At 35.6% G+C, this 15,959-nt stretch overlaps 1 protein-coding gene across 1 annotated transcript in view; it reads left to right on the forward strand.

Moving 5' to 3' along the window:
- Positions 1–1,321: 1,321 nt before the first annotated feature.
- lrsam1 (leucine rich repeat and sterile alpha motif containing 1) overlaps positions 1,322–15,959 on the forward strand; it is a 30,531-nt gene continuing 15,893 nt past the window's right edge. The window contains exons 1-11 of the mRNA XM_058057191.1: positions 1,322–1,559; positions 3,502–3,669; positions 6,562–6,618; positions 8,478–8,522; positions 8,605–8,682; positions 10,773–10,841; positions 10,915–10,999; positions 11,079–11,200; positions 11,286–11,376; positions 13,195–13,304; positions 14,112–14,141. Coding sequence (XP_057913174.1) covers positions 3,598–3,669; positions 6,562–6,618; positions 8,478–8,522; positions 8,605–8,682; positions 10,773–10,841; positions 10,915–10,999; positions 11,079–11,200; positions 11,286–11,376; positions 13,195–13,304; positions 14,112–14,141 — 759 coding nt within the window. The 5' untranslated portion in view covers positions 1,322–1,559; positions 3,502–3,597. The remainder of the gene's footprint in view (positions 1,560–3,501; positions 3,670–6,561; positions 6,619–8,477; positions 8,523–8,604; positions 8,683–10,772; positions 10,842–10,914; positions 11,000–11,078; positions 11,201–11,285; positions 11,377–13,194; positions 13,305–14,111; positions 14,142–15,959) is intronic.

Raw genomic sequence — 15,959 nt, forward strand, 5'->3', positions numbered from 1 at the left:
AGAAGAAACTTGCCAAAATACAGTTGAAGTACTTGGAAACGGTCTTAAAAACTGCAGAAATTGATAAAAGCAGTATATGGACAAAAATTAAGTAAAGTACGTAGTGAAAAAGTGGCATTTTAATGAGAAAAAATTGTAATTTAGAGAGAATAAACTTGCAATATTATGAGGAAAAAGTCATATTATTTTAGTTGGTTAGTGTGTAAATATTAAACAAAAATAGTCATAACATCATGAAAAACAAACAAAACAATAAAGTGTCATTTTTGGAACTCGAAGTTGGGGTTAAGTTTTTAACCCTTAGATGCATAAGTGGGTCAAAAATGACCCGGTCAGTTTGTTTTCTTGAAATATCTTTGTAATGAAACTTTTTTATCATTTCATATTCCAGGTATTCCTCAAAAAACATGTTTTTGATATCATGCCATTCACATTTTTAACTTATCTTTTATACATTTTAAGAAATTTTAGTTACTACCCCAACCTTCCATAAGTGGGTCAAAAATGACCCGGTCAGGTTGTTTTCTTGAAATATCTCCGTAATGAAAAATTGTTATCATTTCATATTCCAGGTATTCCTCAAAAATCATATTTTTGATATCATGCCATTCACATTTTTAACTTATCTTTATGCAACACACCATGGATCCTCACATTTTCTATTGTTGTACGGGGTCATTTTCTTTTTCAAAGATGTAAAAAAGTGAAAAATGAAGATGTTTCTAACATGAAATCATTCTTGTGTGGTCCTAAATATAATACTAAATATCATACAAGTGATTATTCCTAACCAAAATGGCAAAATTGGCATAAAAAGGCATTGATTCTAGTATGGGTCATTTTTGAGCCACTTATGGAAGAGTGTAGGGTCCAGTCACTCGTGTATCTAAGGGTTAAATTATGGGAATAAAGTAAAAATATTTTGGGAATAAAGTCTCAATATTAAGATGAAAAAATGTATGACGACTGAAGAAGAAAGAAGAAATATTTAGAAAAAAACAACAGCAACAAACTTGATCAAGTTCTTACATCAACAATCAGCTATTTTTGTTGTCAAAATATTTTTAGCTGTGAACAAGAAACTGAAGAAAGTAATATATGATATTTTATTTTCCATTTTTTATGTACGAGTTACTTAACAAAATAAAGTTGGCCTTACATCCTTTAATATTCATCTATGTGGCCCTCGCTGGAGAAACATTTGGACACCCCTGATATCAAGTCATTCAGATGAGTAGTGTGCCTGTATACACACATTCTGACCAACAGGGGGCAGCAAACTACTATAAAGTGCAGTAAAAGACAAAGCGAAGAAGTCGACTGTCTGCCTGTGTTGACAGTAACGCTCTCCGTGTTTAAGGACTCGTTTTATTGAAACGAATCACTTTGTGTTTATTTTCCATGCGTTTTTTGTAATTTAGGCGAGTAATGTTGACGAAATTGTCAGCAGATAACCAGACTTTGTCTACTGTGCCGTTCAAACGATCGAGTTAGAAGTGTTTTAACAACAGAGGAATCGGTACTTTTTAAAATCAAGAAACCAGGAATCCAGCAAGAATGTGAGTTTGACAACTAACCTTTTGTTATGAATGTAGTCGTAGACGGCTTGTGGTTATAGCTTGTTGTTATTAGCTAGTTATTAGATAACTAACAATGCCACGCCGACGTATAAATAGCATAGTTAGATTAGATTAGACCTATATGCGTACAACTTAACATGTTTGGTGTAAAAAAAAGATGAAAAGACATCATATTACCCACACAGTCACCTAATAGGGATGACTAAGTTATTTATTTGACCTAACGGGAAGCCCCGCCCACCCGGAAATACAAAACACTTCAGCATCTGTGTATGAATAAAAATACATGTAATTTATACGTTCAGCACGTTCCAATGTCTTTTTGCCGCACATTTTATGAGTGTTAACAAGTTAGTTTAATGCATTGTTTACGCTATGTAACTCCAAATAAAGCATACAGTAATACAATACGTTCATCATATGTGCTATAGACACGCCCTTCTTGGAGGGAAGGAAAGGGAACAGATCAGATCAATTATTTTTTTAATCTACTCTGGTATTTTTTTTAATCGTACCCCCGACCACATGTACAGCATATTTATGTAAATTCTTAACATATTGACATTTTAGAATGTTTACAAAATTCGATTTTTGTAGGGACAAGTATGGACACGTGTGTTAAATTAAGGAAGACTTATGTAATTCCACTTCCGTTATTAATGTCAGATATTTTTTATTACGCCCTTATTTTGTTGACACAATTAGATGATTAGTATGGCGCGTACAGCACTTTTATTTTGAAGGCCGCAATAAATAAACAGGTCTCTCTTCCTTATTTCAATCAGAACTGTGGTAGGCCTGACAGTAATTGCCTACAAATGATTGCCAAAAATTGATATTATTCTCAACATTATTGCATAATTTCAGTATATTATACAGTGGAACCTTGGTTAGAGTCCGCCCTGGTTAGGGTGTTTCATGTGTTTCAGTCATGTTCTAAATGAAGATAAAAGGAACCTTGAATGTTCATTTTTTTAAATCCCTTTCATTGATCATTTTTATGCATTTATACTAGGGGTCTCAAACTGAATTTACTTGGGGGCCACTGGAGCTAGGGTCTGGGTGAGACTGGGCCGCATCAGGTTTTCCAAAAAAAACCCAACAAAAAACGCATTTATTAAAAACAGAAAAATTAATAAACTTTGCTTTGGTTCCGATTTTCTACAATAAAAGCTCTGATAAAACATTCCACTGTTCTCAAATATCTTAATTTTTATTTTTCTAGACAAAATAAGATGAAAAATAAATAAACAAATCAAGAATAAAGAAAATCAATCAATCAGTAATAAATAAATATAATAATAATAATAATAAAAACTTAAGAAACCACATATAGTTGGTGGGTAGACAAATGATTTTTTTCAGATTAAAATGAACAAAGCATTATTAGAGCCCTGTAGACATGACAAAACACGACTATAGTCACATTTATACTCTTTTTATTTACAACATATTGCGCAACTGCAGGGTCTTGAGACACATGCTAACTTGCAAACTAGAGAGCTAGCGACCTAAACGGTAGCCTTCAAGTTATTTCCTTTAAACTTAAACAGCCAAAAACTTACCACTTCCACACAGATAGGGAGGATAACTATTAACAGTTATTTAACCTTTAACATGAACATTAATGAAATGTAATATTTTTTTCTGTGTACATGATACCATACAGCATCCATATCAAACTTGCGCGGGCCGCACTAACATTAAACTTTCATATCAAGTCGGGGGCCTCAAACTAGTGTCCTGCGGGCCACATTTGGCCCGCGGGCCGCATGTTTGAGACCCCTGATTTATACTATTTCTTATGGGAAAAATTGATTGGTTTAGAGTACATTTTGGTTAGTGTTCGACCTTCTGGAACCAAGGTTCCGCTGTATGTGCATACTTATATGATACAGGAGATGCCTTGCGTGTTTTCCAGCGTGTCCATCGGCCTTCCAAGTGGTTCTTGTTGAAGCGGACTGACTGAAGTGAAACCGAGAAGACCCGACTGTGAGCAGCGCAGGCAGGACAGAAAATGCCTCTGTTCTTCAGAAAGAAGAAACCCAGCGATGACTCCCAGAAGCGACTTGAGTATCAGCTGTGTCGGGTATGATGCGTTGTCATTATTATTATTAGTATTAATTAGCGCATGTTGAATACTATAAATTTGTACATGTTATTAAGTCTGCATCTCCACACACACACACTATTTGAAACTAACTAGTTTGGCAAGACAATCAATGCCTCTAGTGCAGGGGTGGGCAAACTACGGCCCGGGGGCCACATCCACAAGTGTTTGAATACTGCCCGCCCAATCTTTCAAAAGTATTTAATTTAAACTCAACATACAACCTGGCATCATGGCCTGAGCCAACCTTTTGATGGTTGTATCAATTTCGTTGTTTGACATGGTCTGTTGTTTACAAAGTGCTCCTGAAAAAAGAGACACAAGCACATAATAATAATAAAAATTAAAATAATAATTATTATATTATTATTATAACTATTATGATTATTATATTTATTATATTAATGCTAATTATTATATTAATTATTCATTCATTCTCTACCGCTTTTCCTCACAAGGGTCGCGGGGGGTGCTGGAGCCTATCCCAGCTTTCTTCGGGCGTAAGGCGGGGTACACCCTAGACTGGTCGCCAGCCAATCACAGGGCACACATAGACAAACAACCATTCACACTCACATTCATACCTATGGACAATTTGGAGTGGCTAATTAACCTAGCATGTTTTTGGAATGTGGGAGGAAACCGCAGTACCCGGAGAAAACCCACGCATGCACGAGGAGAACATGCAAACTCCACACAGAGATGCCCGAGGGTGGGATTGAACCCTGGTCTCCTAGCTGTGAGTTCTGTGCGCTAACCCCTAGACCACCGTGCCGCCCTATATTAATTATATATAATAATATTGTTATATTTGCATATTCTACACAATAATAATATAATAATTGTTATTTTAATGTTATTTTAATTATTATAATATTTTATTATTTTTAAAATATTTAAATATAAATATAAAATAATAAATAATAATAGCAGATTGCATGACAATTTTACAGATACAATAATACCAGGTGGACTGTTACGTGTAAAATATATAGTCTGCCCCCCCGGCCCGCGAGTCAAAAAGTTTGCCCACCCCTGCTCTAGTGTAACCTGTTTGGCAACGAGACAATATAATGAAATGTACACTATTCAAATACACCTGCTTGTTTGATTTCACATCCATCGTGGTGCTGTATAGAGGCGAAATCATAAACCGAGGATGTCCAAAATGTTTCCACTAATGGCCGCTGAACACTGAAAAATCAAAGGATGCAGGGACAAGTTTTCTATTTTTTATTTTTTAAACCCATCCACTCTCGCTATGCATTCATTTCAGACATTTTTTCTTTGCAATTTTAGTGCTTTTTTTCATAGTGTATGAACGCTGTTACAGGCCGAATGGGGAAGTTGAGTGTTGTAGTTCTGTGCTTCATCACAAGGTGGCTGCACCGCCCATTGTCTTTGTCCTGATTGGCTGATTGGGCATTTTCAACCAATCTCCTTAGGCCATCTTCTTTGTGTGTTTTTTTCTCCTGACAAAACCCACAATGTCGACAAAATGTTCTGCACCCAAAATCCAGAGGAAGATGCTTAAAGTAGATATTGTGTCTGTAGGTCGTAATTACGGAATAAATTAACCTTTGGTTTGAGGAGCAGGACGAGGAAAATGGTAATGGTAATGGTTTAAAAAAATGTTAAAAAAGCATATTTAAGCAAGTTTTATGTATTTTATTGCTTGAATTAACCTTTCTTTCCAAACTTAATTTTTCCAAAAATTACAACTTTATGTTTTTTTGTTTTGTTTCTCATAATATTACAAGTTTTAAAATGCCATTTAAAAAAATATATATGTTTTAACTCTGTGTCACTAAAATGACATAATTTTCCCCATAGTTTATAATAGTTTAGAGTATATAATACTGTACATATATAATAGTTTATGGAAAATTGCAACTTTTTTTGTTGTTGTTTTTCTCTTACTATGTTTGACTTTATTTATTACAGCCGTTTTTTCCCTTTCTGCTATATTTTTCTTGCAATTTAATTGTGACTTTATTCGCATAATATTATACCTTTTATGCAAGCGAATGTTTTATTATTAACCTTTATTTTATTTTTTGTCATAATATTATGACATTTAAAATAACATATTTTTGCTTTGATATATAAAATTCATGCTAGTAAAATTATATTTTTCCTCAGAATATTTTGACTTTATTTTTTGTCAAATTTATGCAGATTTTTCCATTTTTGTTGTTGGTTTTCTTTTAATTAAATAATATTTAGAGAATGTGTTGGCAGTCTATTAAAAAAAAGCAGTTGCGGACTGCACTTTGGACACCCCTGCTTTACACTCATTCACTTTCAAATTTATTTTATTTTTTGTCATAATATTATGACATTTAAAATAATATATTTTTGCTTTAATATATAAAATTTATGCTCGTAAAATTATATTTTCCTCATAATATTTTGACTTTATTTTTTGTAAAATTTATGCAGATTTTTCCATTTTTGTTGTTGGTTTTCTTTTAATTAAATAATATTTATAGTATGTCTTCCCGGTGTATTAAAAAAAAAACAGTTGCGGACTGCACTTTGGACACCCCTGCTGTACACTCATTCACTTTCAATCACTTATGCAGTTAAGGGTCATGTTTTTTTCTTACCAACGCTTTTTTAGACACTGATTTTATGAAAACGCCATATTTATAAACATCACATTTTAATACATAATTTTTTTTAAATTAAATTCCATTTAAAAAAATACATTCACAAAATTCAGTGTCTAAAAATAATAGCTTTTGTAATAAAGGAACAAATGACCTTCATAGTCTGTTGTCGTGTCTTCTGTGTTGACAATGCTTCTACTGCATATGTTAAAAATCGAGTAATTCACGTAAAAGCTCATAACTGTCATTCATTCTCCAGTCGAAGGAGGCGGGTGCTGATGACATCCTGGATATCTCAGCTTGTGAACTCTCGGAGGTGAGAATGTTTATTATTATTTCATCCATCTATTTTCTATGCTGCTTGTCCTCACTAGGGGGTATGCTGGAACCTATTGAGGCGGGGTACACCCTGGATTGGTGGCCAGCCAATCACAGGGCACATATAGACAAACAACCATTCACACTCACATTCATACCTATGGACAATTTGGAGTCGCTAATTAACCTAGCATGTTTTTGGAATGTGGGAGGAAACCGGAGTACCCGGAGAAAACCCACGCATGCACGGGGAGAGCATGCAAACTCCACACAGAGATGCACAAGCGGAGACTGTGTGACCAACATGTTAACCACTTGACCACTGTGCATTATTGAGTTTAAGTTACTGTATTTACTGTAACCTTTTTAACCTGAATTAAACATTTTCAAGCAACAAAATTGGCCAAATAAAATACAAATATAAAGCATTCAGAAGATGCAGACGTGATGATATGGACTATTTTACACTGGTCACTAGGTATCAGTAATGTTACATTGATGAGATAGCCAGCAAGTACCGTACAGAACAGGAAGTAAAAAAAGAACAACAAGGCATTCTTACAATGCTACCATGTGTGAGTCTATATCATACCTTATTTTCGCTTATGGTAATGGTCATGATTTAGTTGGGAACACATAATCAGTTCCCAGTTCCACATGTCCAAAAGGAGTAGGAAGAAGCAAAGCTTATTAAATCCTACCCCTCCATCTGGTACTTTTACAATCAGTAACTGTTACATTTGTTCACTTCCTGCTTTCCACAATACAGTTTAAGGTTTTTTTTAAAACTTTTAATAATGCACCTCGTTCCGAAGTACGAGGTAATATGACCATCCAATGCCATAATGGGTCCCATAGTAAGTGTCAATATAGTGATACAATCAGTAACTGTTACATTTGTTCACTTCCTGCTTTCTTTAATTTAATTTAATTTAATTTAATTTAATTTAATTTAATTTAATTTAATTTAATTTAATTTAATTTAATTTAATTTAATTTAATTTAATTTTTAAAAGGTCATTAGCCCATATTTCCACACAATAATAAATAATAAATAATAAATAATAAATAATAAATAATAAATAATAAATAATAAATAATAAATAATAAATAATAAATAATAAATAATAAATAATAAATAATAAATAATAAATGTGGAGAATAAATAGATGACATCAAATATGAACAATATACAGCGTAAACTGTAATTTGTACAAATAATTTAGAATAAATAACAATAATTTAAAGTTTTGGTTTTGCGTGTGGGCAGGTAGAGGGGCTTATTTGGCATTGAGCAGTCTGATGGCCAGGGGGAAGTAGCTGTCTCGTAGCTGGGAAGTAGCAATAAAGAGTGTGGAGTGATTTCTGATTGAGAACAAATTTTGCTTTGTTCAATACTGAAATATTTCTGGCCACCTTATGTTGTATATTTGTAATATGAGGTTTCCAGCTCATATTTTCATCTATTGTGATCCCCAGAAATGTATTTTCCTTCACCCTTTCAATGTCCACACCGTCTATTTGTATTTGCTGGTGCGTGTCCTTTCTGCTGTGACCAAACAGCATGATTTTAGTTTTTAGCTTATGTCTCCAATAATGATTAATACGGGTGCAAAGGTGCCTATAGGGGTGTTATTTCATGCCAGGACGACTCTAATAATGTTGAAATCAATATTTTTAAAAATGTTTAAACAGATGAAAATATTTCATTTTAAAATGACCAATCTTATTAGGATCTGGTCTAGGACCAGTTAACCACGATAAACAAGGCATTACTTGTATGGTAATCATCCACACACAGTGTGAGCCAGTATTCATGTTCATACCTTCTCCTGTGTGTATTCTGCTCTTACACAGGTTCCTTTAAGTGCCTTTTCCATTTGCAAGGTTGTACAGAAGAAGGTACGAATACCACACAGAGCTGAAGAGATTATGCACAGATTGAATACCTTTTTGTAAGTACTACGATGTGCTCACCTTGCAGGTCCTCATCATACACAACAACAAGCTGAGGTCACTGCTTCCCAAAGGAGGTGACATCAGCTCTCTCGTCACACTGAAGGTAAAGTTAGCTGGACACACAAAACTATGTCTTCATGTATTTTTTTAACACTTTGGTATTATTCTTGCATTCTTTTTCTTGCAATGCAATCTGGAGGTCAGAAAAGCATGAACAAGTTTTTCTGTACCTGCTAGTGGCAGGACTTAAAGTCGCTACATCGGCTCCCCGTCCGCTTCAGGATCGATTTTAAGATTCTCTTACTGGTTTTTAAATGTCTTAACCTTCTTATTTATCTGATCTGCTTTTACCATATCAACTCCCGCGGACCATGCGGTCCTCCGGCACTGGCATTTTAAATCTACCAAAAACCTGGAACCCAGAACAAAAACCCACGGTGAGGCAGCATTCAGCCACTATGGCCCCCACCTGTGGAACAGCCTGCCGGAGACTCAGGACTGCAGAGGCTGTTGATATTTTTTAAAAAAAGATAAAAGACATACCTTTTTAATCAGGCTTTTAACTCATATTTTTCCTCTTGTGTTAGCTTGGATCCCGAATTGAATCCGAAAGTAGACTGGAAGTAGAGACCGGACAGTCCAAAGTTTCTCAAGAAAATGAATAGTAGCTTTAGAATTTAGCGTTATGTTTTCTACGGCATCTGTAACGTCTAATGTGTTTTGTGGGACTACCAGTGTGTAAAAAAAGTTAGTAAGTTAGCTATTAGCAACCCGGCTTCCTCAATGCTATAATGCTACACAGACAAGTGTTTTTCTTTTGGGGAAAGACCCAAAAGAAAGAAACAAAAACACAGTTAGGACACTGATAAACGGTTACTGCTTGCCCTTCTGACTCCTCCACACGACCAAGTAACATTGGAAAGGCTTCAGCAAGTTGGTCGGCTAGTCCAGCTGCATACTGGCCCGTGTTCACAAAACAGTCCAGTGTGAAATGCCGTTGAAAATCAGGAACTCCAACCACTTGTACCTGATGTCGCCGTCTTTAGGAAATGTAAACAAATGTGGCTTTCCTGCATTGCAAGCGACAGAAACCAAGGAGCAGAGCTTATCAGACTCACAACCACGCCCATATAAGGAAGTCTGTCCCTCTGTGACATCACAAGGGGCCAGTTTTACCACGCCTTTTGAAACCGAGTGTTTTGAGCCATCCCAAACTTCTTTTAGGGCTCACTTCCAAATGAGCAAACCTCATGATCTTAAACTTTGGCATCATTTAATACAGGAGTCTCAAACTCAATTTACTTGGGGGCCACTGGAGTTAGGGTCTGGGTGAGACTGGGCCACATCAGGTTTTCCAAAAAAACAACAACCAAATAACGCATTTATTAGAAACAGAAAAATATACAAACTTTTTCTTTGGTTCCGATTTTCGACAATAAAAGCTCTGATAAAACATTCCACTGTTCTCAAATATCTTAATTTTTATTTTTCTGCACAAAATAAGATGAAAAATAAATAAACAAATCAAGAATAAAGAAAATCACAAAACCACATATAGTTGGTGGGTAGACAAATGATTTTTTTCAGATTAAAATGAACAAAGCATTATTAGAGCCCTGTAGACATGACAAAACACGGCTATAGTCACATTTATACTCTTTTTATTTACAACATATTGCGCAACTGCATTGTCTTGAGACACATGCTAACTCGCAAACTAGAGTGCTAGCGACCAAAACGGTAGCCTTTTAGTTATTTCCTTTAAACTTAAATAGCCAAAAACTTACCACTTCCACACGGATAGGGAGGATAACTATTAACAGTTATTTAACCTTTAACATGAACATTAATCAAACGTAATAATTTTTTCTGGGTACATGATACCATACAGCATCCATATCAAACTTTAACATTAAACTTTCATATCAAGGCGGGGGCCTCAAACTAGTGTCCTGCGGGCCACATTTGGCCCGCGGGCTGCGTGTTTGAGACCCCTGGTTTAATACGACATTGTAACTACATTTACAGGTCAGAAAAGTGGAAAAAGCACAATATGTGCCCTTGAAGAAGAAAGTTGAAATATTTGGAAAATGAACACAAAAAGAACATCTGTGTTGATGTTTTTGTTCTTTGATGTGTAAAAAGTCTTTCCAATAGCATGCAAACATGTTCCTTCTCTTGGTTCCTCTCAAGGTTTTGGATTTGCATGAAAATCGGCTGAGTTCGCTCCCAGAAGACATCGGGAAACTGGCCTCACTGCAGGTAGGAAGTCGGCAACAATTGCGGAATTTGATGCGTTTTTGTCTTTACTTGTTTTTAACGCCCGTCTATTCAGGTGTTAAATGTGGAAAAGAATCGTTTAAAAGTCCTTCCAGACTCCATCGGGGACCTGAGGCTCCTACAGACACTCAACGTGAAAGGTCCAGTGCTTACTGAGCGATCGATTGAATATTTTTATGTGTGTCTGACTTGTTTGGTTATTTCCCCACCGCCCTTTAGGCAACTGTCTCAGTGAGCTTCCATCGTCGGTGAGCTCTCTGTGCAGCTTGCGTACGCTGGATGTGAGTGACAACCTCATCATCCAGCTTCCCAAAACCTTTGCATATGTACGCACGCTGGAGGTATGTGCTTAAACGTCAACGTTAAAGTAGCACTACCGCTAAATAACTGCCTGATTCATCTCTGTATGTACTATCTGTGTGACAGAGCTTCACATTAGATGCAGCCACAATGACCTACCCCCCTGCATCTGTGTGTATGGAAGGTACAGAGAGCATCCAGAACTTCTTGTGTGCTGGTGAGGATTTACTTCACATCCATAAAATATCCTTCATATCTTAGCATTATCTGGGGCTGGTTGCAGGATGAAGACTAGTGGTGGGTATACCCGTTCATTTCAGTGAACAAGATCATTCCGGTTCATTCAGTAAAAAGATCCGTGCATTTCGGTCAGTTGGTCGTTAGCTTGTGATCTCCGCCTGTGCATACGTAGACCCGGTAAGCCATGTCGAGTCAGTCCGTTCGTTCCAACTCAACTGTCAGTCATGAATGAAAGGCGGTCTTTCAGTCAGCTAAGCCCACCCACAGAGCGAGGTGCGACAATAGGATAAGACAGGCAAGCACGCCGATAGTCCCGTCCTGCAAAAGGAAACGGTGAACTGACTCTCCAGCCAATCAAAAAATAGCATTTGCAACTGAACAGGTATTTTAGGGGCGGTGACCTCGTTCATTCCGTTCACAAAAAAGAAGTAGTTCTTTTTTTACCCGTTCGTTCATGACCGACACACCGCTAATGAAGACCCATAGCTTTGATGAAGTTCATATGCTGAGAACTCAGAACTCAGCTGTAATTACAGTATATGAGAAGCAAAGAAAACAACCATTAAAGTTGTAACGTTATGAGAATAAAGTCAAAATATTAAGGGAATAAAGTCATAATTACAAGAAAAAATAGTTGCAATAAAAAAAAACAGCAATACAAAAACAAAGTAAAAAAAGTCAAATTCCAATGGAAGTAAAGTCATTATTATGAGAACAAAATAGTTCATTCATTCATTTTCGACCGCTTTTTCCTCACAAGGGTCGCGGGGGTGCTGGAGCCTATCCCAGCTGTCTTGGGGCGAAAGGCGGGGTACACCCTAGACTGGTCGCCAGCCAATCAAAGGGCACATATAGACAAACAACCATTCACACTCACATTCATACCTATGGACAATTTGGAGTCGCTAATTAACCTAGCATGTTTTTGGAATGTGGGAGGAAACCGGAGTACCCGGAGAAAACCCACGCATGCACGGGGAGAACATGCAAACTCCACACAGAGATGGCCGAGGGTGGAATTGAACCCTTGTCTTATTATTATTATTATTATTATTATTATTATTATTATTATTATTATTATTATTATTATTATTATTATTATTATTATTATTATTATTATTATTATTATTATTATTATTATTATTATTATTATTATTATTATTATTATTATTATTATTATTATTATTATTATTATTATTATTATTATTTGTAATAATAATACATTTATAGTACAGATACCTTTAATTAATTTAATTAATAATAATTTATTCCAAAATGTATTTATTCAACAACTTAAAAAAAATGATATATTAAAATAAATAAATATATTAAAATATATTACAAAATAGTTGTGATATTTAAAATTAACAACATCAGAAATGGAAAAAAAATAGTCAAAATATTCCGAGAAAATAAATCATATTCTCACTAAAATGGTTGCAATTTTGTGAGTATAAAACTCATAGTATGATGAGGAAAATTGATGTCATTTTAATTTCATAGACTCGAAATATTAAACAAAAAGGATTAAAAAGTTATGAGAAACAGACAAAACAAACTCCAGTTTCTGTGAGACATTTTCGAGGCACGTTCTGCAGGGTGCAAAACTTCAATCAATCTCACAAAGACAGGAAGTCCCACCCACGGCAGACTTGCTTGTTCTGAATGCTGCGGTTTTTCACTGATATCGCCGATACCAATCGGTGCCCGATAGATCGTAGCACGCCGATTTTTCACCTCTATTAGTGCTTCTCAATTATTTTCTGTCATGTCATTCTGTCATTTTTTCCCCTAGAGCTTGGAGAGGAGTATTGTCCTCCATCCCAGTATCTCCTGCCAGTGCTGGAAAATGACGGCGGGAGATCAAACTCAGACTGTGTGGACGGTTTGGATGAGTCCTGGCAGGTAGATGACACGCACATACACAACGTCATACTATAGAACAGGGGTCGGGAACCTTTTTGGCTAAGAGAGCCATGAAGGCCAGATATTTTAAAATGTGTATCTGTGAGAACCATATATATTTTTTTAAACATTGAATGCAATAAAATGTGTGCATTTTTATATAAGACCAACAGTTTTAGATATAATGAGCTCTAATTATGTAGACCAGGCACACTACCCCACGCCAATGGGGTGTGGCCAGCACACTTTTGTGAGCAGCGCAGTGTCTAATAATAAATCTAATACTTGTTGCCATTAATACAACTTCTGCTGCTGCATGGTTTTGCACCATACTCTGTACATGTATTTCATTCTTTTGGCCATCTTTGTCAGAAGGCTTAGTTCTGCAGCTTTAGCTAGGCGACTATTTGACTAAAGGAGGAAAGTTTATATTTACATGTTGACATCTCAATGACCGAGGTAGACTACCGCATTACCCAGTAATAATCGAGTTTTGGTGTTTGACCTGGAAAATATCATCAGGAAAGATAGATATGGTCGGCCGTATTGCAGTAGAAAATAAATGGACGGATTAAAATGCATAAGAAAGTTGTTGATTTTGAATATTATTTTTAACAGTCATTTCCGTGATGTTTACTTTAAAATGTTAGCAAAAATACATTTTTATTGTGGTAAGAAACGCTTGAGAGCCAGATACAGTCATCAAAAGAGCCCTACCTGGCTCCCGAGCCATAGGTTCCCTACCTCTGCTATAGAACATCTTTTATATGTGTGTCTTACTAGAGCGTGTCTCACTTTACTTTGCAGAATAAATTCAGTGACTATGAAAAGAGAAAGGTATGTCTTCACACTTGGCACCACTTTGCACCACTACGTTTGATTCCATGCATGATGCTGTAGTACTGGGGTCACCAAACCTTTCCCATACTGAATTTAGACATTGTCATTTAGACATTTTTTTTAGAATGTGCTGTGACCCAATAAAGAAAAGAGTTGCAGCCAGCTGGCCCGCGAGCCGTACTTTGGACACCCCTGCATTTCTCATTTATTGCCGTAATTATTCCAGACCTGAAAGGTGATAAGAGATTTTACGCTAAATCGAATTCCTTATTTATAAATGAAATATTTTTTTCGGGTTGGAGCATAGAAACCTGTTATATTATTAGAGTCCTCTAGACATGAAATAACACCCCTATAGTCACCCTTAAACTCCTATGACCCAATTTTGTAGACATAATAAAGGAGGGGTGTCCAAATCTGATACTGTATATGATAAGAAGTTCTATATATTTCATGACATAACTGCATATCAGCTTTGTGATATAGGTGACAAAAGCATATTACTAGTATGACCTTTGCTTATTTGCTCTTGGATTTTTTTTTCACTTTCCAAATATTTCAACTTTTTCTACAGTAAAACCTCGGATATATCGGACTCGGATATATCGGAAATTCGCTCACAACTGACAGATAAAAAATAACCGATTTTTCTGTAATGCATTTCCAATAAAAATTCATTGCATATATCGGATTTTTTTATAACGGATTTCGCCTATTTCGGACAAAATCTCCAGTCCCGTTCCAATGCATTTCCATTAAATTTCCCTCGCATATATCGGATGGCCGCATCGTGGCGCTCCCATTCGCCGAATCGTGACAGGCCGCTATACGACGTCATTTGCAGCGTTTGCAGCGTTGCCTGCGCGTCCAGGTACATTGGAAACATAGTCAAGGAAGTGCCTTTTTATAACGGATAAAATCCGATTTACGCATATACCGGATATAAATCCGATATATGCGTAAAACGGACATTTTCCGGTATACGCATATAATGGATTTCGCTTATATCGGACAAAACCAGTGGGAACAATTGAATCCTCTATATCCGAGGTTTACTGTAGTATATTTTATTTTTGTAATTCTGATTTAATTCCCATAAAACCCATAATTCCCATAATACTAGAATGTTTCCCCCAACCTAATTCTTGGTAATGGTAACGGTTTTATTTCATTTGAACATGCATCAGATTACAATTGAGTGCATCCCATAATCAGTTCCCAGTTCCACATGTCCAAAAGGAGTAGGAAGAAGCAAAGCTTATTAAATCCTACCCCTCCATCTGGTACTTTTACAATCAGTAACTGTTACATTTGTTCACTTCCTGCTTTCCTAAAATAGTTTAAGTTTTTTTTAATTGATTCTTATTTAAAATAAAATAAAATAAAATAAAATAAAATAAAATAAAATAAAATAAAATAAAATAAAATAAAATAAAATAAAATAAAATAAAATAAAATAAAATAAAATAAAATAAAATAAAATAAAATAAAATAAAATAAAATTTGTTGTCCCGTACCGAAGTAGGAGGTGATATGAGCATCCAATGCCATAATGTGTACCATAGTAAGTGTCAATATAGTGATATATATAGCACATCATGACTGGTTCAAGACTCTTCATCCTTGTATTTAGCAAACATCAACTGCTTGTATTGTTTCTTGAATTGGCTCATCGTTGTGCATTGTTTGAGGTCCTTACTCAATCCATTCCATAGTTTGATTCCACATACTGAAATGCTATGGCTAGCATAACGTAGTCCTAGCATAGAAGTGTTTCAAATGTACTTCTTCCCTGAGATCATATTTCTCCTCTCT

The sequence above is a fragment of the Doryrhamphus excisus genome, chromosome 19 (genome assembly GCF_030265055.1).
Source record: "Doryrhamphus excisus isolate RoL2022-K1 chromosome 19, RoL_Dexc_1.0, whole genome shotgun sequence".
NCBI classification, from domain to species: Eukaryota; Metazoa; Chordata; class Actinopteri; order Syngnathiformes; family Syngnathidae; genus Doryrhamphus; species Doryrhamphus excisus.